General features: G+C 39.1%; 1 protein-coding gene across 2 annotated transcripts in view; it reads right to left on the reverse strand.

The window, feature by feature from the left end:
- Positions 1 to 14,573, reverse strand: part of Ets98b (DNA-binding protein Ets98B) — an 85,378-nt gene extending 70,805 nt beyond the window's left edge. The window contains exon 1 of one of the 2 annotated variants that reach the window (XM_076763941.1): positions 13,560 to 14,573. Coding sequence is in view for 1 of the 2 variants with exons in the window: in XM_076763940.1 (XP_076620055.1) it covers positions 13,560 to 13,595 (36 nt within the window). In the remaining variant the exon portion in view is untranslated. The remainder of the gene's footprint in view (positions 1 to 13,559) is intronic. The other variant, XM_076763940.1, reaches the window with a different exon arrangement.
- Positions 14,574 to 15,788: the final 1,215 nt, after the last annotated feature.

A 15,788-nucleotide genomic window follows, 5' to 3' on the forward strand; every position in this document is an offset into this window, starting at 1 on the left:
CGCGAATTCTATCGCATTAGAGGGCGGGGGAGGGGGGGGTGGTGGTAAGGTAGAGACACGAGGCGAGCAAATCGTTTTGCAAGCCAGGGATCCCCGGGAGGTAAGAGCGTTGTTCGCGCGGCAACAAAGTATTTTAAAGGCGCCAACGAGCCAAGCGGGGCGAAGCGGACGCGGTTGAGCGACAAGACAAAGAATATCAGCTCGTAATGGCCGCTGTAAATTTCGCGTTACCGAGGCCGAAACGACAAACCGGCCGAACGGACGGACGGATAGACGTTCGCGCAGGACACAGGCTCTCCAAAGAACTCGGAACTCCGAGAAGGAGATTGCCAGAGAGCCAGAGAGTGTCGTCGAAGAGGGATCTCGTTACTACTACCTTCCTTCTCGAGATGATCGAGCGACGGCGACACCTCGATCAGTTAAAACACGAATGATTCTTCAAACTGGACTGGAGAGACTTTAGCCGCCTTTACTCCGAGGCGAAGGACACTTTCAAATATGTTTTTTTCTTTTTTTTTTGCAAACAAGTGTCGTATCTCTCGCGGTCTGGAATTGTTGCACGATCAGGGAGTGTCGATCGAAAGTCGGGGCTTTGAAGATATTTTGATATAAGGTATCAAGTTGATGGGAAATTTGTTCTTTTTTAAAATACAGAGAATGCTTGAAACTTTGTCAAAGTCTTCGTGAAAGTTATGAAGAACGAGAGTATGAGAAATAAAATATAAAAAAAACGCGAGTATCATTCTCTTGTTGAAAATGAATTTGTTGATATTGAAAACATTTAATATTTACCGATACGACGATACTGCATAGAAATCTTCGTTAACATCTTTTTAAAAATTATTTACAAACGTTGGTAACGTTGTGTCGACTTTCTAAATAGACTGAAACAATTTTGGGTTCAAGAAAAAGCGAGATAATATCTTTTCATCGCATTTTGTTGCGATCTTATATCACGTTGGTATAAAAAGAAGTCTTTTGTCTTTGGTTCGCTGTCGTAGTTCAGGTGAAGCACGAGAATGTTGCATTCATTATTTACTGGCAATCGTTTATGTTGATTTTACAATTTACAGTTCCGTAGCAAGCTAACCGAGCGTTAAATATCACATTTGTAGTCTGATAAAATGTGATTAAATTAACACCATTATATCGGTTGCATGACAAGTTTCTGACGACCTATCGTTGAATCTGAAGCAAACTCGAAGCAGAGGCAACGGGAAATATTATCTTCGGACGAAGAAGATTGAAAATCGAACATTGTCAAAGAACTGGTAAAGAAACGCCTCTTTATATGCAGTTATAACCCATTAATTTATCCAATAATTTAGAAGTTGCAGTATATTAAGCATGCAACATAAAAATAGTTTTATGTTTCCTTCCGGTACTTCATTTTCTCTCTGCTATTTTATATATCCTCATTGTAAAAAATAACAGTGTTGGGTAACCTGTTTAAACGCCCAGCGTTTTAGTACCTCAACTAAATTATTCCTCTATAATAGTCACTTTAATTCAGCTCATTAAATTAACTTCTAAGAAAAACAACAAATTTCTATCTTTTACATAGATGAACTTTAAAAACATAAATATAAAAATTGTAAAAAAAGAGTATTCGATTTAAAATGTGACATGGTTCATTGAAACATTGCTTATTCAACTATTTTTAGAGATAAGTATTCCAACTATTCCCATTTTCTTTACATATACGTACTTCTACTCGAACTGGACAATGGTTTCTTAGAACATTTTGTTTACACTTTCCAGTGAAATGAACAAATATCTTTAGCATTGGCTAGTCTTTCTAACTGTTTACCATTTACCGGTTTCTCCGCTAATGCTATAAAATGTTCAAGAGCGTATTTGTAAAAGATTCAACAGGTGTTTTGATTATTCCAAGAATATCATTTTTACGCTTAACAAAATAACTCACCGTGTCTCTAATTTAAAAAATTATTTAAGTAAATGTAAGTTGGTTTCATAAAAATAAAGAACAAAATAAATATTTAAATAATATTTATATTCCAATAGCTCCAGCGTGGAAGCTGACTCGACTAATTATTTATGCGACTCGCGTTTCGATTCCATTTCACGCGAAGAATCGTGAGAACTCACGTGCTTTAAAGTTTCTTAAAAGCCACTGCTTTCTTTTTATTTTTTTTTTTAATTCCATCGCGCAACCGATCGCCACGTTACTTTCTCGATGCGAGAAATATCGAGGGGCGATCGACCTTTGAAGTTGCCTTTCGAAAATCGGCTACTCTCGCCACGCCGAAGCCTCGACCTCGCTCGATTTATATCGACCATAGTAAACGTACGATTATTACGATTTGCGTCAATAGTGACCACCCACGTGTACGCACCGCGTGCTGATTAATGCCCCCGATTTCGGCCTCTGGATCGATCCTAGATCGTAGATCGCGGCTCGACACGCAAACCGGCGTCACTTTTGCCTCGTACCACTCGATAGTAACGGTTGTGCAAGGCCTCGCTCAACGACTTTTCAGGCCTCCGTAAAATGGCCTTTCTATTGATATTTAGAGATGCCATTGATATTCGTCAGTACCATAGTCTTGGGCGTTACTCGGTCGATTCACGGCAGCCGACACTCGAGACAATGTTGCTCTCGATCGTTGCTCGATTCGGTGATTCACGAGTTTCGCAACGAATATTTAACTCGATATAAATACCCTACAGATTTGTGCATACCGACCAAACGATAGATAACATTAACGAAACTATCTCTGGGGAACCTAACATGCTTTGTCCTCCTTATTAGTCGACAGAAAAATATTTTTATCATAGCCTTTGAAAATTAAAAATTGTTATGTACTAGAAACAGATCCCTTTGATACATAGAGCCAGATATTTTCAAAGTCTTTGATCGACATTTGCCTACAAAAAATATACTCTTACGATCGTTAAGCTTCGATGAAAGATATTCAAATTATCCACCATTTTTCAAAGTTCAATATTTTCTTTTTGGACATCTTTCTTCGCGCTTCAACCAATTCCAAATACTTCTACGATAGCTCCAGTCTTTGTCAACAGAAGGTTCGCGTTGCGGACAATTAATGGTGCACGTAACCGCCGAAACGTCTTTGCGAAACGAAACGCGACGATTGTTCAAAGACTAAAGAAAACGAACGCAGTGGCACGCGAGTGCTACTTTCTCGGATCGGAATGATATAATTTCAAGGTTCGCCGTTTGTCCGTGCGATTGCATGTCATTTAACGATAGACAACGTCGAAACGACTGGTTCGATCGTCGATCCTTCGCGAGTACGTGCTTCGAAGCAGAACTGGACTTAGAGGAATATTAAAACGTGGACACCGCCGTTGCGGCCTGCTCTGAATTCCTCGAGCTGTGCTCTCGCGCTTTCTACGCGCTGCTGAATCGAAATACGGGAACGCACGATCGCGTGAGAACCGGGAAAATCCAAAAAATCTCGTATGTACGAGGGTTGGTCGGAGCTGGTTTCGCGTACAAGAAAACGTGATGTCTTTCACCAGAGACGTTTAAACGGGAAAAAGCAAAAATAAAATATTTTTTAAACTCACAGTCGATTAACGGACGATCGAACGCCTGGAGATTATCATATTTGAAACTAGCTTTTGATAAAAACTGGTAAAGCAGTGAATATTTTATTATATAAGCGAGGAAAATGTGTACCGTGGGTTGTAAATATTTATTTATTTATTTTTTATTTAATTAACAATTTTATGCACCGTATAAAAGCAACGATGGCGAGGGTATGCTAAGCAGGATGAAAGATTGACATTCAGTGAACGAAGCTGTTTTACAACATAATCCGATTTAATTGTAAGGTTTACCCTGACGTGAATGTAAATGAACGAAAGGATTCTGTTGAATGCAAGAGGAAAATGAAGATGTAGTATTATGGGAAATGGGAAAGAACAAAATGATAAGATTCATGTTTGAAGGACGTGTAAGAATGCGCGGAATGTATATTTACTAGATATAATAATTTTCTGTCGTTCGTTTTCCAAAACAAAGATTGTAACTATCGTGAATGTTTCTATATATGAAATAGAATTGTGCCTGTAGACGTTGTGGATTGTATAGATTTGTATGGACAGAGATGTTCTCAATAGCGTACCTGTAGTGAAATTCGTTTCGCCGAACATCAGTCACGCGAACATGTAATTAACACGTTTTCTTTTTAGACAGTAACTACGTAGTAACTTGAAATTTGTCAGTGCCCCATTCGGATTTAATTTTTTGGAAAACTATGTTTCTTCGTCCCCTTTAAACCACGATTTACACCCTGTATTTTTGTAAAGACAGTGGCTATGCTCGAGTGTAATTTGTATAGTGATATCTTACGAAATAAAATATTATTATATCTTGTTCAATATTATATATTACTTTACACTTAAAACCACAGGTTTGATGTATTTTTAATTTGTTGCATAAGTTAGAAGAAGGCGCTAAATTTAGAAGTTGCATCGGTGTACTATCGACTGTAGCGTCAGTCCTGAGAGTAATTTAAATATAAATGAGACTTTTGTTTCTTAAATTTATTAGGCGAGTGTACAGGCCAAGTACTATTTTTCTACACAGTGTCTAATAATTTCTATATACCTTTGTTGGTAGTTTTTTAATACTGATTTAATTAAAACTCGTAGGACGGATATTAACACTTTGACCGCCATGGAGGTCACCGGTGACCGATGTTTCAAATGCACAACACTTCTTTAAAATGCTCACACTGAATGAACTACTGTTACTTTTAAATAACTTTACTGCTATTGGGAATGTTGTGATTAAAATTGAAATGAAAATAATTGTAAATTATTGATTACAATTTTTCGGTTTGGGAAACGCTGATATAACGCTTACACGAGTATTTTGAAACTGTACAGAATATGTCGAAACCGATTCGCGATGATTACAATAACGAAAGCTCTAATTCTACCGTTTAGCAGATTGTGCCTAAACTACTGTGGCTTCAAAACTGTTGAAATAGCTTTCTACATATGAGACAGCAATTTGGAACGAGAATTTCTCTTCGATATTAAATATTACAAAAGTATCGGGACTTATTATCGAGTCAAACAAACAAATTTGTCATTTGAGTCAGCTTTCAAAATGTTTACTTACACCTAAATGTACATGTAATACCTATTCCTCGAATCTAATCGGTAATATAAAAATTCGTTCGTCGAAAATGTTCCTCTGTTGCAGTGGAGTGAAAAAATAGATCATTTTTCAGATTCAAAGGTCTATAATTTGTAGGATGTCAAATAGGGCATGAAGAACGTGAAACTCGTTAGAATTAAATACTAGGTAGAGAAATAAAGGTAAGAAAGGAAAGTCTCGATTTATATATTTGAGCCACCTTCGTAAATCGGCATTGTTCGCGAGACGTTGTAATGATCGCGGTATTGTGCCGTATGCATGTAAATACGTGCACTTCGTTTGAAAAGTTCGCCGGAGAACAAAGGGGGTAGGAGACACCTGAGTAACACGGCGAATGGTTTGTCGGCGCACTTAAACATTTTTTTCACTGGCATAATACAGCGAATTCTTTGGTCGCCTGGGCCCGATGCTACGCAACCAACCGGGTGGGTGAAGAAGGGGTGAAAGGGCAAAAGGGGACAGACGCGATGCGGTTCCAGGAAAGTCGAGAAGGTCGCCGCGGCTATTTCACGTTTCCACCAGAAACAATCGGAACAATGAATTTGCGATGAAGAATTTAATCTGATTCGATTGCACGTTGGTAACCCGTGTCTAATTAAATTCAAGGACGTCCACTGTTTTTCGCGAGCCTGCCGCGAAAACTCTACCCGACCGATACGCTTTGTTGGAACTCGTTCGAGATGGGCAACATTCTCATACGGATACAAACGATCGTTTACTTGTTACTCGTTAAATCATTGCTCTCGACAGTGTAGCAGGTAGTAACCAATCGATAGCAAAAGCGTTGTCATTGAGGAAGGTCTGAGCAAACGTGTGACTAAACGAAGTCCAGACTTTTCGATAACTGATTTATGATAAATGGTGTCGTGATATCCATTTACTTATTTTATACGTTTAAATTAAAAACTGAAAAGCTTGGAACATATTTCACCTATTTCGCCTATAAGTGAACAGTGCAACGATCTCTGGCCTCATTCTATCACCGATTTTAAATAAAAAACTAAAAAGCTTGGAACGCAATTTCGTGATTTAAAACGTTCGTCTTGTTTTGCAGCACAGAATCACTTTTGAAATTATCATCCGCCTATAGGTAAACGGTCTGTGCGACGATCTCTGGTAGCGTTTTGATCTCGTGACGTCTCATGAGTTTCCATTACTTTGTTGAGCTCGTCCGCGCGGTTTGACGCGGTCGAGAGTCGTTTCCCGCGTTGGAGCGACGAGGAAAACGACACCGGCGGAAAAGAGCGAAATAAAGGAGGGAAGTCGAACCCGCAAAAGTCGTGTCGTGGAAACGAGCCTGGGTGCAATTACTACGAGAGGCTGCTATCCTCGGACCAGGAACGAACGACCAACCACGCCCTCGCTAATGCGAGACCGGGACAGGATTTCGAATTGCCTCAGCAAGGACATCAACTATATACAACGCCCGACACAAAGACCGGCTAGTGAGATTTTTTAATTACACCCTGTTTACGCGGTCAGCCGCGAGAGTATGCCCGGCTGTCTGCCTGGCCAGGTCTGGCCGACTCATGCCGGCCTATCTCCGACAATGAGATTTATGGTGCGCGAAAGCTGCTGTCCACGCATCGTTCTTAATTCGAGATGGTGGTCTAATCACAAAACACGGCTTTGCGTTTCAAAGTGCTTGGTGGCGCGAGATTGTTTCGTTTTATGCATCGTTTCCTGCAACGTTCGCGCCGTGTATTTATCACGACGACTTTATTTCAACGAACGTCCGGGAATTCAATATCGAAGGGAAATGAACGAATAAAGATTCAGTAACTCGCGAAATTGATCACATTGTGCCTCCGTTCGTTGAATACGTGGGAAAGCAAATGCCAGAGACTACATTAACCTTTCGAACGATTGATAGAAAGTATGGAAAAATTTGAAATACGAATGACGAATATTCGTTTTGAATAAATGCAAGACCCGTGTTAGCGAATCGTGACCCCAAAGTAGGGGTTTTAACGTGACAAACAAACTATCGAATAGAATTTCTTTTGTCTTCTTAATCGTTGCAGATGTTTGGATGTACCTTATATTTGTACAGATATATCTCGCGTTGCAACGATCATTTCAATGTTTCCTATAAAAAATTATATTTATTCTAAAACCGACGACTCCAAATAAAACATTACAAGCTACTTTTCTCAAAGAACCATCGAAAATATTGGTCTCATTTTCTTTTTAAATTGAATGATCCAAAGAAGCTAATCTATTCGTGTGCAACAAATTCTTTTGGTGCCATTTTTAGGAAGAAAAACACTTCTATATTCTTAAAAAATAATTGTTATTACTATAGTTCTTGTCAAACTGAATAACTTACTTGAAACATTTTTTAGAAGTGCGTGTTTGTACACAGAATCGGAAAAACTCTATTTATTATAAAACTGAACACACTAAAATAAGAGTATGTTGGTAAAGTTTGAAGAAAATCTAATTTTGTTCATTTAGTAATAATCAACAGAAGGAGCCCTATGATAGATGAAATGATGTAACGTAGCAGTACGTGATGCAACGATGTACTGCAGATAATAAATCGGATCTTTCTTAAACGATTTGTTTGAACCGAAAAAATACCCAAGTCATTACAATACGAATGTTAATATTTATAGCAGCGTTGCCTCTAGCGGTAATTACATATCTATGTTAACGATCCATACCATATACTAATATTTCATAAATTATTGTGTAATTCTTCTAAAGCGTACAGTAGTCATTCTCAACGCAAATTACATATCTAAGCGAACAATCCTTGTTATGTGCTAATTGATCATAATATTTCTTATCTTTCTAGAACTCGTGTTTACAGTCACTTTTAGCGCCAATTACACTTCTAAGTGGACGATTCGTAGAATGTATCATTTTCTTATGATTTTGTTCACCTTGTACTATTTATCCATATTTATATACCCGTAATGATATTTTCCGAAATCTCCAAATTATTCTAAAATTATTTGAATATAAGATTTGAATTACTTTTACGATTGTACCAAGAATAATCGATAAAGAAGAACCGTGTAAATAATATAAGTTATTTGCTATGTGCATCGATCGCAGAAACTTTTGCACTTGTATGAGCAAAAACGGATTTTAAACGACCCGGGGTACTTTGTTATTCGTGAGATTTCCACGCTATGTTTGTCAATGATCGATCATGAACGAACGTAGAATAAAATGCAGATGCGAAGTGGCCCGTGCAAGAAGAGGGAACGATTTTAACAATGGTGTACGATTCGATGAATATCGTGTCGAAAGATATAAAATAGGTTGAAGACTTCGATAAGATACGCTTGATGCTAGCGTAAGAAAAAGGAAAAGAGAACTACGCGAGAATTGAAGGTCGACGATGCGGAGTAGCGAAATTTTAGATACATCTAATATGTGAATATGGTAATGCAAAATTCATGTCGTCGGGCCTTATAGAGTTCTTTCATGAATACATAATTATATTACAGAACATACGCATTAAGCACTCAACGGGAACGAAAAACCAACGTCAACCGAGACAATACAAACATCGCGAGAGACGTACGCTCGAAATAATTGGACAAAATAAGAATGAAATACGCTATCAGTTTCCCTTAACGACAGATAAAATTGCAAAGCTAAAACGAGCCGAAGGTATCAGTGTTACGCTGCGCAAGAACGAGGAAAAATTTCAAAATCGAATTGCAATTACTGCTCTCTGTGCAAGGTAAATAAGTTGCAAAAACGAAATTCTCGAGCACGTTATCTGGTATTTACTAAAACTGTACGACGAAATAACAAATAATTTTAGCGTCTGCATCACGCCAAGTTCATCGCCGAAGAAACGAGATAAAAAGGAATCAATTAATCGCTCCCTCCTATCAATTCTCACGCGGTGTTACGGCTTTTTCTCGTGCACGAGATAAACCTTTTATGCGTCTTGTAAAATAATCCGAAAGGCCATCGGAACGTTATTAAAAACTTGTTGCTTTTACGAAGCTCCAACTCGTAAACGTCGTTCTAAGGAACATTAAAATTTTGGGAAATCGATCCTAACTCGGACCTAATCGCGTTCGAAATTAACGATTGTATTATCGATAAATAGTCTTTGTAGATTTTGATCAATTTAACAAAAATATAGATGCCTGATTGATAAACGAAAATATGAATGAGAAAAATATTTTCTATCAATCTGATTAGAATATATTTATAACTGTTTATATACAGGGTGTTCGGCCACCCCTGGGAAAAATTTTAATGGGGGATTTTAGAGGCCAAAATAAGACTAAAATCAAGAATACTAATTTGTTGATGGCGATTTCGTTAAAAAGTTATTAACGTTTAAAGTTCCGCCTGTACTGAATTTTTTTCTAGAACGTGGGATGGATTTCGGGGGTAGGTCTATTCACCAAAAATTATTGTAATGGACCCCCACAACCGAAAATAATTTTTCCAGAACGATTTGAAATTTTTTAATTTTGTCGAAAAATTTCACACATTCTCGAATTTTTTTCTAGGAAATGAGTAGGAATTCGGGAATATGACTGTTCACCAAAAATGATTGTTATTGACCCCTGCAGTCAAAAATATTTTTTTTAGAACGATCTGAAATTTTTTTTTTTCGTCGAAAAATTTGAGCACCTACCCCCTGTCGATTTTTCTTAAAAATTCGTTTTTCATTTTTAGTAATTTTGGTTGACGCCCTACAGAAAAGTTGTCCAATACTTTTTTGTAGGTACCCATGAGCTCTACTTCAGAAAAAAGTTTCATTGGAATATATTCACAATTGTGGGAGTTATGACTGTTTGAAAATTGGACCATTTTTATGGGGTGTTTCTCATTTTGCGGGGTCAAGGACCAGCTTTTCGAATATTTTTGCAATTTGTACATATTCTCCACCAAAATACGCGTAGTTTGCTTTTTTAAACATTAAAATCGTCCAATCCGTTCAGAAGTTATGACGTTTTAAAAATTCGCATGAAAATTCGGGCAGATATTCTGGCCAGAAATTATATTTTCGGTAAGGAATTTTTTTCTCGAAAGTGGGTAGGATTTCGGAAGTATGTGTATTCACCAAAAATGAGTGCAATTAACCCCCGCAACCGAAAATAATTTTTCCAGAACGATTTGAAATTTTTGAATTTAATTGTTAATAACTTTTTAACGAAGCCTCCATCAACAAATTGGTATTCTTGATCTTCATCTTATTTTGGCCTCTAGAATCCTCTATTAAAATTTTCCCCAGGAGTGGCCGAACATCCTGTATATTGCAAAAATTCTCTGAACATTTATGACTTCGATTTACATACACGAAGGGACATTATTGGAATATTAGAAATTTTTCAATTATATTTTTTCGACCGCTTTCGAACATTCTGACGTTAGTGTGAATCACATAATCGAATGAAAATTAACGCTACGTAATAAATTCACGATCAAGCGATAAAGTTAAGGAAATAATCGCGGTTCATTAAGGTTTTCCCAATTAGCAAGCAAACGTTAAATTAACCGGTGAAATATGATCGGTACTTTCGTATAGTAAAATCACACCCTCGTGACGTTCGCGCGAGCCAGCGAAACACAGTGCTTTGCTTCCGTTTTTACTGCAAAATTTTCCATTGCGTACCAGCCGAGTAAATTTCTCGTACCTGATCACTGAGAGTTCAGTGGTAGTAGATTCGAAAGTTAGCCTTCCACGCGACCGTCTCTGACTGTTTGTGTCTTTCTACGACAGGGCCGTATCGACTCAAACAAACTGGGACAATGCGTACGGAATAGCAAAATTCTTACGTCTGTAGCAAACAACGTTAATAAATAATTTCAACCATTGATTAAACTCTAAGAAACACGATCAACAAAATTTTGTGATCCGAACTCCAAATAAAAGCTGATGCATCCAGGGAGTATTTTTTCAAAATAAAAGTCCTTCACAATTCGTGAGAAAATTAAATTTTCAACATTTCTTACCCCCCATTGCCTCAAATGGCATTGAAATTAGAATTATATTTATTAGAAGCATGGATTAGAAAATTTTAAATACTAGTCACGTTTTATCTTTTTTAATTTGAACATATACGTTTCTGGTATTTTTTAGAATCGTGCAATTTTTTTAGTAACGGTATTTTCGTGCTTAAAAAGTCACGCTGTTTGTGGGTTACGTCTGTTTCATTGCACCTCTAGTCGGGTCTGCAGGCCAAGTAAGTTTGTCTACACGTATCTGCGCAAATCTCCTCAACTGATTTACGATGCACCTCTTTGTCAAGTAACTGCTGAATATAATTGCATATACGGGATGATTGAATACTGTTAAATAAGCAGTAAATTGTGCGCTGACACTCGTCAAAATCAAACTTATTCTCGTATTGCATCATAACACGCACGTACAATTAGATAATCAAAGAAAGTCGATTACGAAAGCGAAATAACAAGGGGAAAGAAATTCGAAATTCTTCTTAAATTAATCGCTGATTATCGCGTAGAAAACAAATCAAATTTGTTTTCGACAATCTTTTGCGCGATTATCGTAGGCTCGATTTATCTTGCGGCTACAGAAAAAAATGTTGTCATTACAAAACGTTGACATTGAACTTCAAATAACCCAAATTATAACGGAGATAAAGTTTCAAGTAAATTAACTCGGTTATAAGCGAAGAAACAGAACGAGTAAGAAAACAAACTTCTGAATGCACAATGAATAAATATATTATGATCTATGGAAAGCATAATGCAGTCAATAGATTATGATAAGTGTAGTGACTTTTCTGAATATGTTACTGCACGAAGAGTTACAGCTTATAATCAATTATTTGTTGATTTCCAAACTACATATTCGTTCCTTTTAATTTCGTTAATTTCTTTCTTAGTTTTCCTTCTTTTCTTTCTCCACTAGAAGCTATATAAGTTTTAAATTAAAAAATCGGAGTCTATTTATAATTTCTATACAACTAATTATATCTCTGTTCGTTTACAACTAGTATTTTGAAGATGGTGAATATTCAGGTCACCGAAAACGTGAATCTACTAAGAATTGACTATGATCGAGACAGTTTTGTTAAAGTCTGCGACAATCAAAAGGATGTATCTTCGTACGATTAATGCGTCTCCGAGTAAACACGAAAATAGTAGTTACGAGACAAAAGTATTATGCAAGGTGATCATCGCGTGTACAACAGTTTTTCTCGGAATCCCGGCTGTTATCCATCGGCATAGATATTCAAGACCGATAAATTTACCGCGCCGATTTGCAAATGCATCCTGACGAGCGCAGTTTTAGCGGCTAACTAATAAAACTGCGGATACCGCGCACGATTTAAATCTCTCTAGCGAGAAATCATCCAAGTCTTCGTTATAATTTGAGATTCTCGCCGGCAGACAAACCGTTAACTCGTTCACGTACCGATGTTCCTGCTCATTATCATCGACCAAACAGGCTCGGGATAGCATTTCACTTGTAAAACACCCGCTGTTTCTAAAGTGGCTCGGTCAAATTAATTCTAATTACCGTGCGTATGTCTCGCGTACAAATAGTCTTGCTTGAAACATGAGCCGCGCGTGAGTCGTCATTGAGAATCACGCGAAATCCGTTACTTTATCTCTAACGAAATACTTGAGCCGCAAATGTTTAACAAACACGAGGAATTTGCTACGATGGGAACTTGTACATTGCTCGAAACGAGTACGAGACAATTAATACTCAATTTTTAATAATATCCAAACCAAAGTACACATTATTAAACATTTTGTTCTTATATAATCGCGAAAAATCATTTTGTATTAAATTAACGACATTAAATATATAACAGTATTCATTTAACAATATATTTTTAAAGATCTCGATGAAATCTAAAGATCGAATATTCGACAAAAATGTTATTCTTTTCGTTGAATTGCTTCGAGCAACGTACTACGAAGTTGGCGCGTAATTTGAACTGTATTCGTGTCGCGCGTAACATATTTGAACGGTGACAGTTTTGGCGCCATTGCATTCCTTTCATATTGTACGGATTCGAATTCGATCCTCAACGGTTGGATCATAACCACTAAATCAACACGATTTTCACAGACAAATGGCCTCAAAAAAGTATTCGTATGCTCAACGTCATATCCTAAATACAAGGTCGCTACAAATCATTCCTAATCGATCACCATAGTTTCCCTTTTTAAGAGAACAAATTCCAACTACCTGCTAGAGTCGACGACGAAGCAAACGATTGATAAAATAGACGTGACGTAATTTAACACAAATTCTAAAGAAGAATCGAGAATACCGCGGGGAAAGATTTATCACGTTGTTACCGATGACTCTACACGACTCGAAAAGAATGCAACGGTACACGTACACGCGAGTCAATATTCCGCGAGCACTCCGGACACGGACACGTTTAACCACATTTTATTCCCCAGCGACAAACAAAAACAACCGACTCACCGTTTCCACCATATCGAACCCTCCTCCGTACACCATCTCGTCTTTCCCGGCGTTTCCCCGTAGTATCTCACTTTTGACAGTTGCCACTCGGTGTCTTCCAGGTGGTTAATGCCTCGGAAGCTGCCTCGAGGGGTGGCCCAGTCGATCTCTCGAATTGAGAGGAGAGATCGACTCGTACGCTAAAGCGGCTCCAGTCTCTTCGCGCGAAGGAAACGCGCGACGCACGATCCCGTTGTATATATTCGTCTTCTTCACCCTGTTTTGTTTCCTGTCCAGTCACCCGTTTCTTCCCTTCACCTTGTCGAATCTCGCTTCCGTCTCGTTCGCTCTGGTTTTCTCGCGTGTTTTCGAACCTCCCTCGACTTCTCGAGGCTTTCGTGTGCCGCGTGCGACTGACTGACTGACCGACCGACCGCTGAGCGCGCGACCGCCACGAACGAACTTCGAATTCGAGCGTGCCGAGCTTAACCGACCGCGGCCGAACCAAGCCGAACGCGACTCGACCTACTATCGCGCGCGACACAACCTTCCTCGCGAAACTTCCGACGATCCTTGCACACTGACAGCACCTTCCACAGGACCGATAATACTGTTCCTGTCGGTCACACGAACGATTATCTCTGAATTACCTTCCTCTTCCTGCTACTACGTATCCCATTTCATCGACGTCCCCTGCTATCGGCGAGTTTCCTGCGCGATAACCTCGCGAAAGTGGACGAGGTACGGGTACGCACTCACCCGACACACTCGCGTGTTTTCAAGGTTCCGTTAAATCGCGAACCGGCCGGCCTGACTTCGTAAGAATTTTCCGAACGACATCCGCGCGTGGGACAAGATAACGAAACTTGAGACGAATGACGGCGTTATCTTTCGTTGGTCGTGGCGATTTATGCGCGCCTCGTATCCCCGAGTCACCTTTGTATGACTGGTCCGTGGAAGCAGCGCGGGACGAGTTCGTTCAAGCCGTCGACGCGACCTACTAAGGACCTACGCGCATGCGCACCGTCTTCCCTGTTTTTACCGATGATATGACCACCGTACAATTTCCTTAACAATTTACGATTAAAATGCAGCACGCTGGAATGAGACATAAATTCCACGGGAATTTCAAGTGGCAATAAACCGCAAGATTACGTCTTGTTGTTTATTGTTGCTAATCGCGTCTGGAAACGACGATTAATATTTATTTTTCTTTCGAGATACGATGCCATTATTAACGGCGTTACGAAGTAAATTTTTAGTCTGTAGGGTCGGATTACGAAAGTTAATAAATGTAATTTAACGAATTATGACGATAGGGTGAAATATGTTGTTTGGGGCAATGTTTCCCATGTCACAAGGATGTTTGCTCTTGAATCTTTTCTGGTCGAGTGAAAAGCGCCACTAGGTCCACGATCTGTTTCTTGTTGGTCATCTACCACTCACTCTTTCGCACTCTGTGTCGGTCCGATACAGAGTCCCAGGGGCCCCACGTGGAGGTGAGGTGAGTGGATTTGACCAGAGTGAGACCGCCAACTTCGCCGAAGTTCTCCGCACCAGGTTATTACCAAGGTAACCGGCCAGATATAGGAGAACATCAGCTTAATCGGGGTTTTCGACCTGTCTAAAGCCAGGAAGTCCCACTCCAGCCTCGTGCCCCCAAAAAATCGCACCCTGCATATAAAAAGAAGCTGAGGCTACAAAAAAAAATATATAGTTTCATTTACAAAAATAAAATCATTGATACTCCTCCACTTATAAAGAAGATTCGATTGCGTTGATGAGATATTAACGAAATAACGAGAGATCCTCAACGAAATGGCGATCCGTTCCAAAATCAGGTAATAACGGTATCAGAGCGAGATTCTATCTCGCTGCAGACCGTGTTGACATAGTCGTTACGATAACAAAACGATCCAATCGCAATGTAAGGACACGGCAAAAGGGAAACCGAAAGATGTTATCGTAACGAGCGAAAATAACCGATGAAAACCTTTGTTACGGCATTCTTCTCGCGCGGGACGTAGCGTAGAATCCGCTACCAGCCTTGATCCGACAGTAAATAACTCGGTACACGCGTAGCGGGCTCCTTGGAAACGCACTCTAACGATCCGCGCGAGAGCACGCAGGTATTTGCGTGGGCGATTAGTCGGCGATTAGATCCGCGACACGCTTTATGGAGGAAAAGTGGACACAATGGCCCTTTCTAACTTATGGCGATGCAGGACGATGGCGCCGTACCGAAGGATT

This window comes from Colletes latitarsis, chromosome 4, assembly GCF_051014445.1.
Source record: "Colletes latitarsis isolate SP2378_abdomen chromosome 4, iyColLati1, whole genome shotgun sequence".
Taxonomy (NCBI): domain Eukaryota; kingdom Metazoa; phylum Arthropoda; class Insecta; order Hymenoptera; family Colletidae; genus Colletes; species Colletes latitarsis.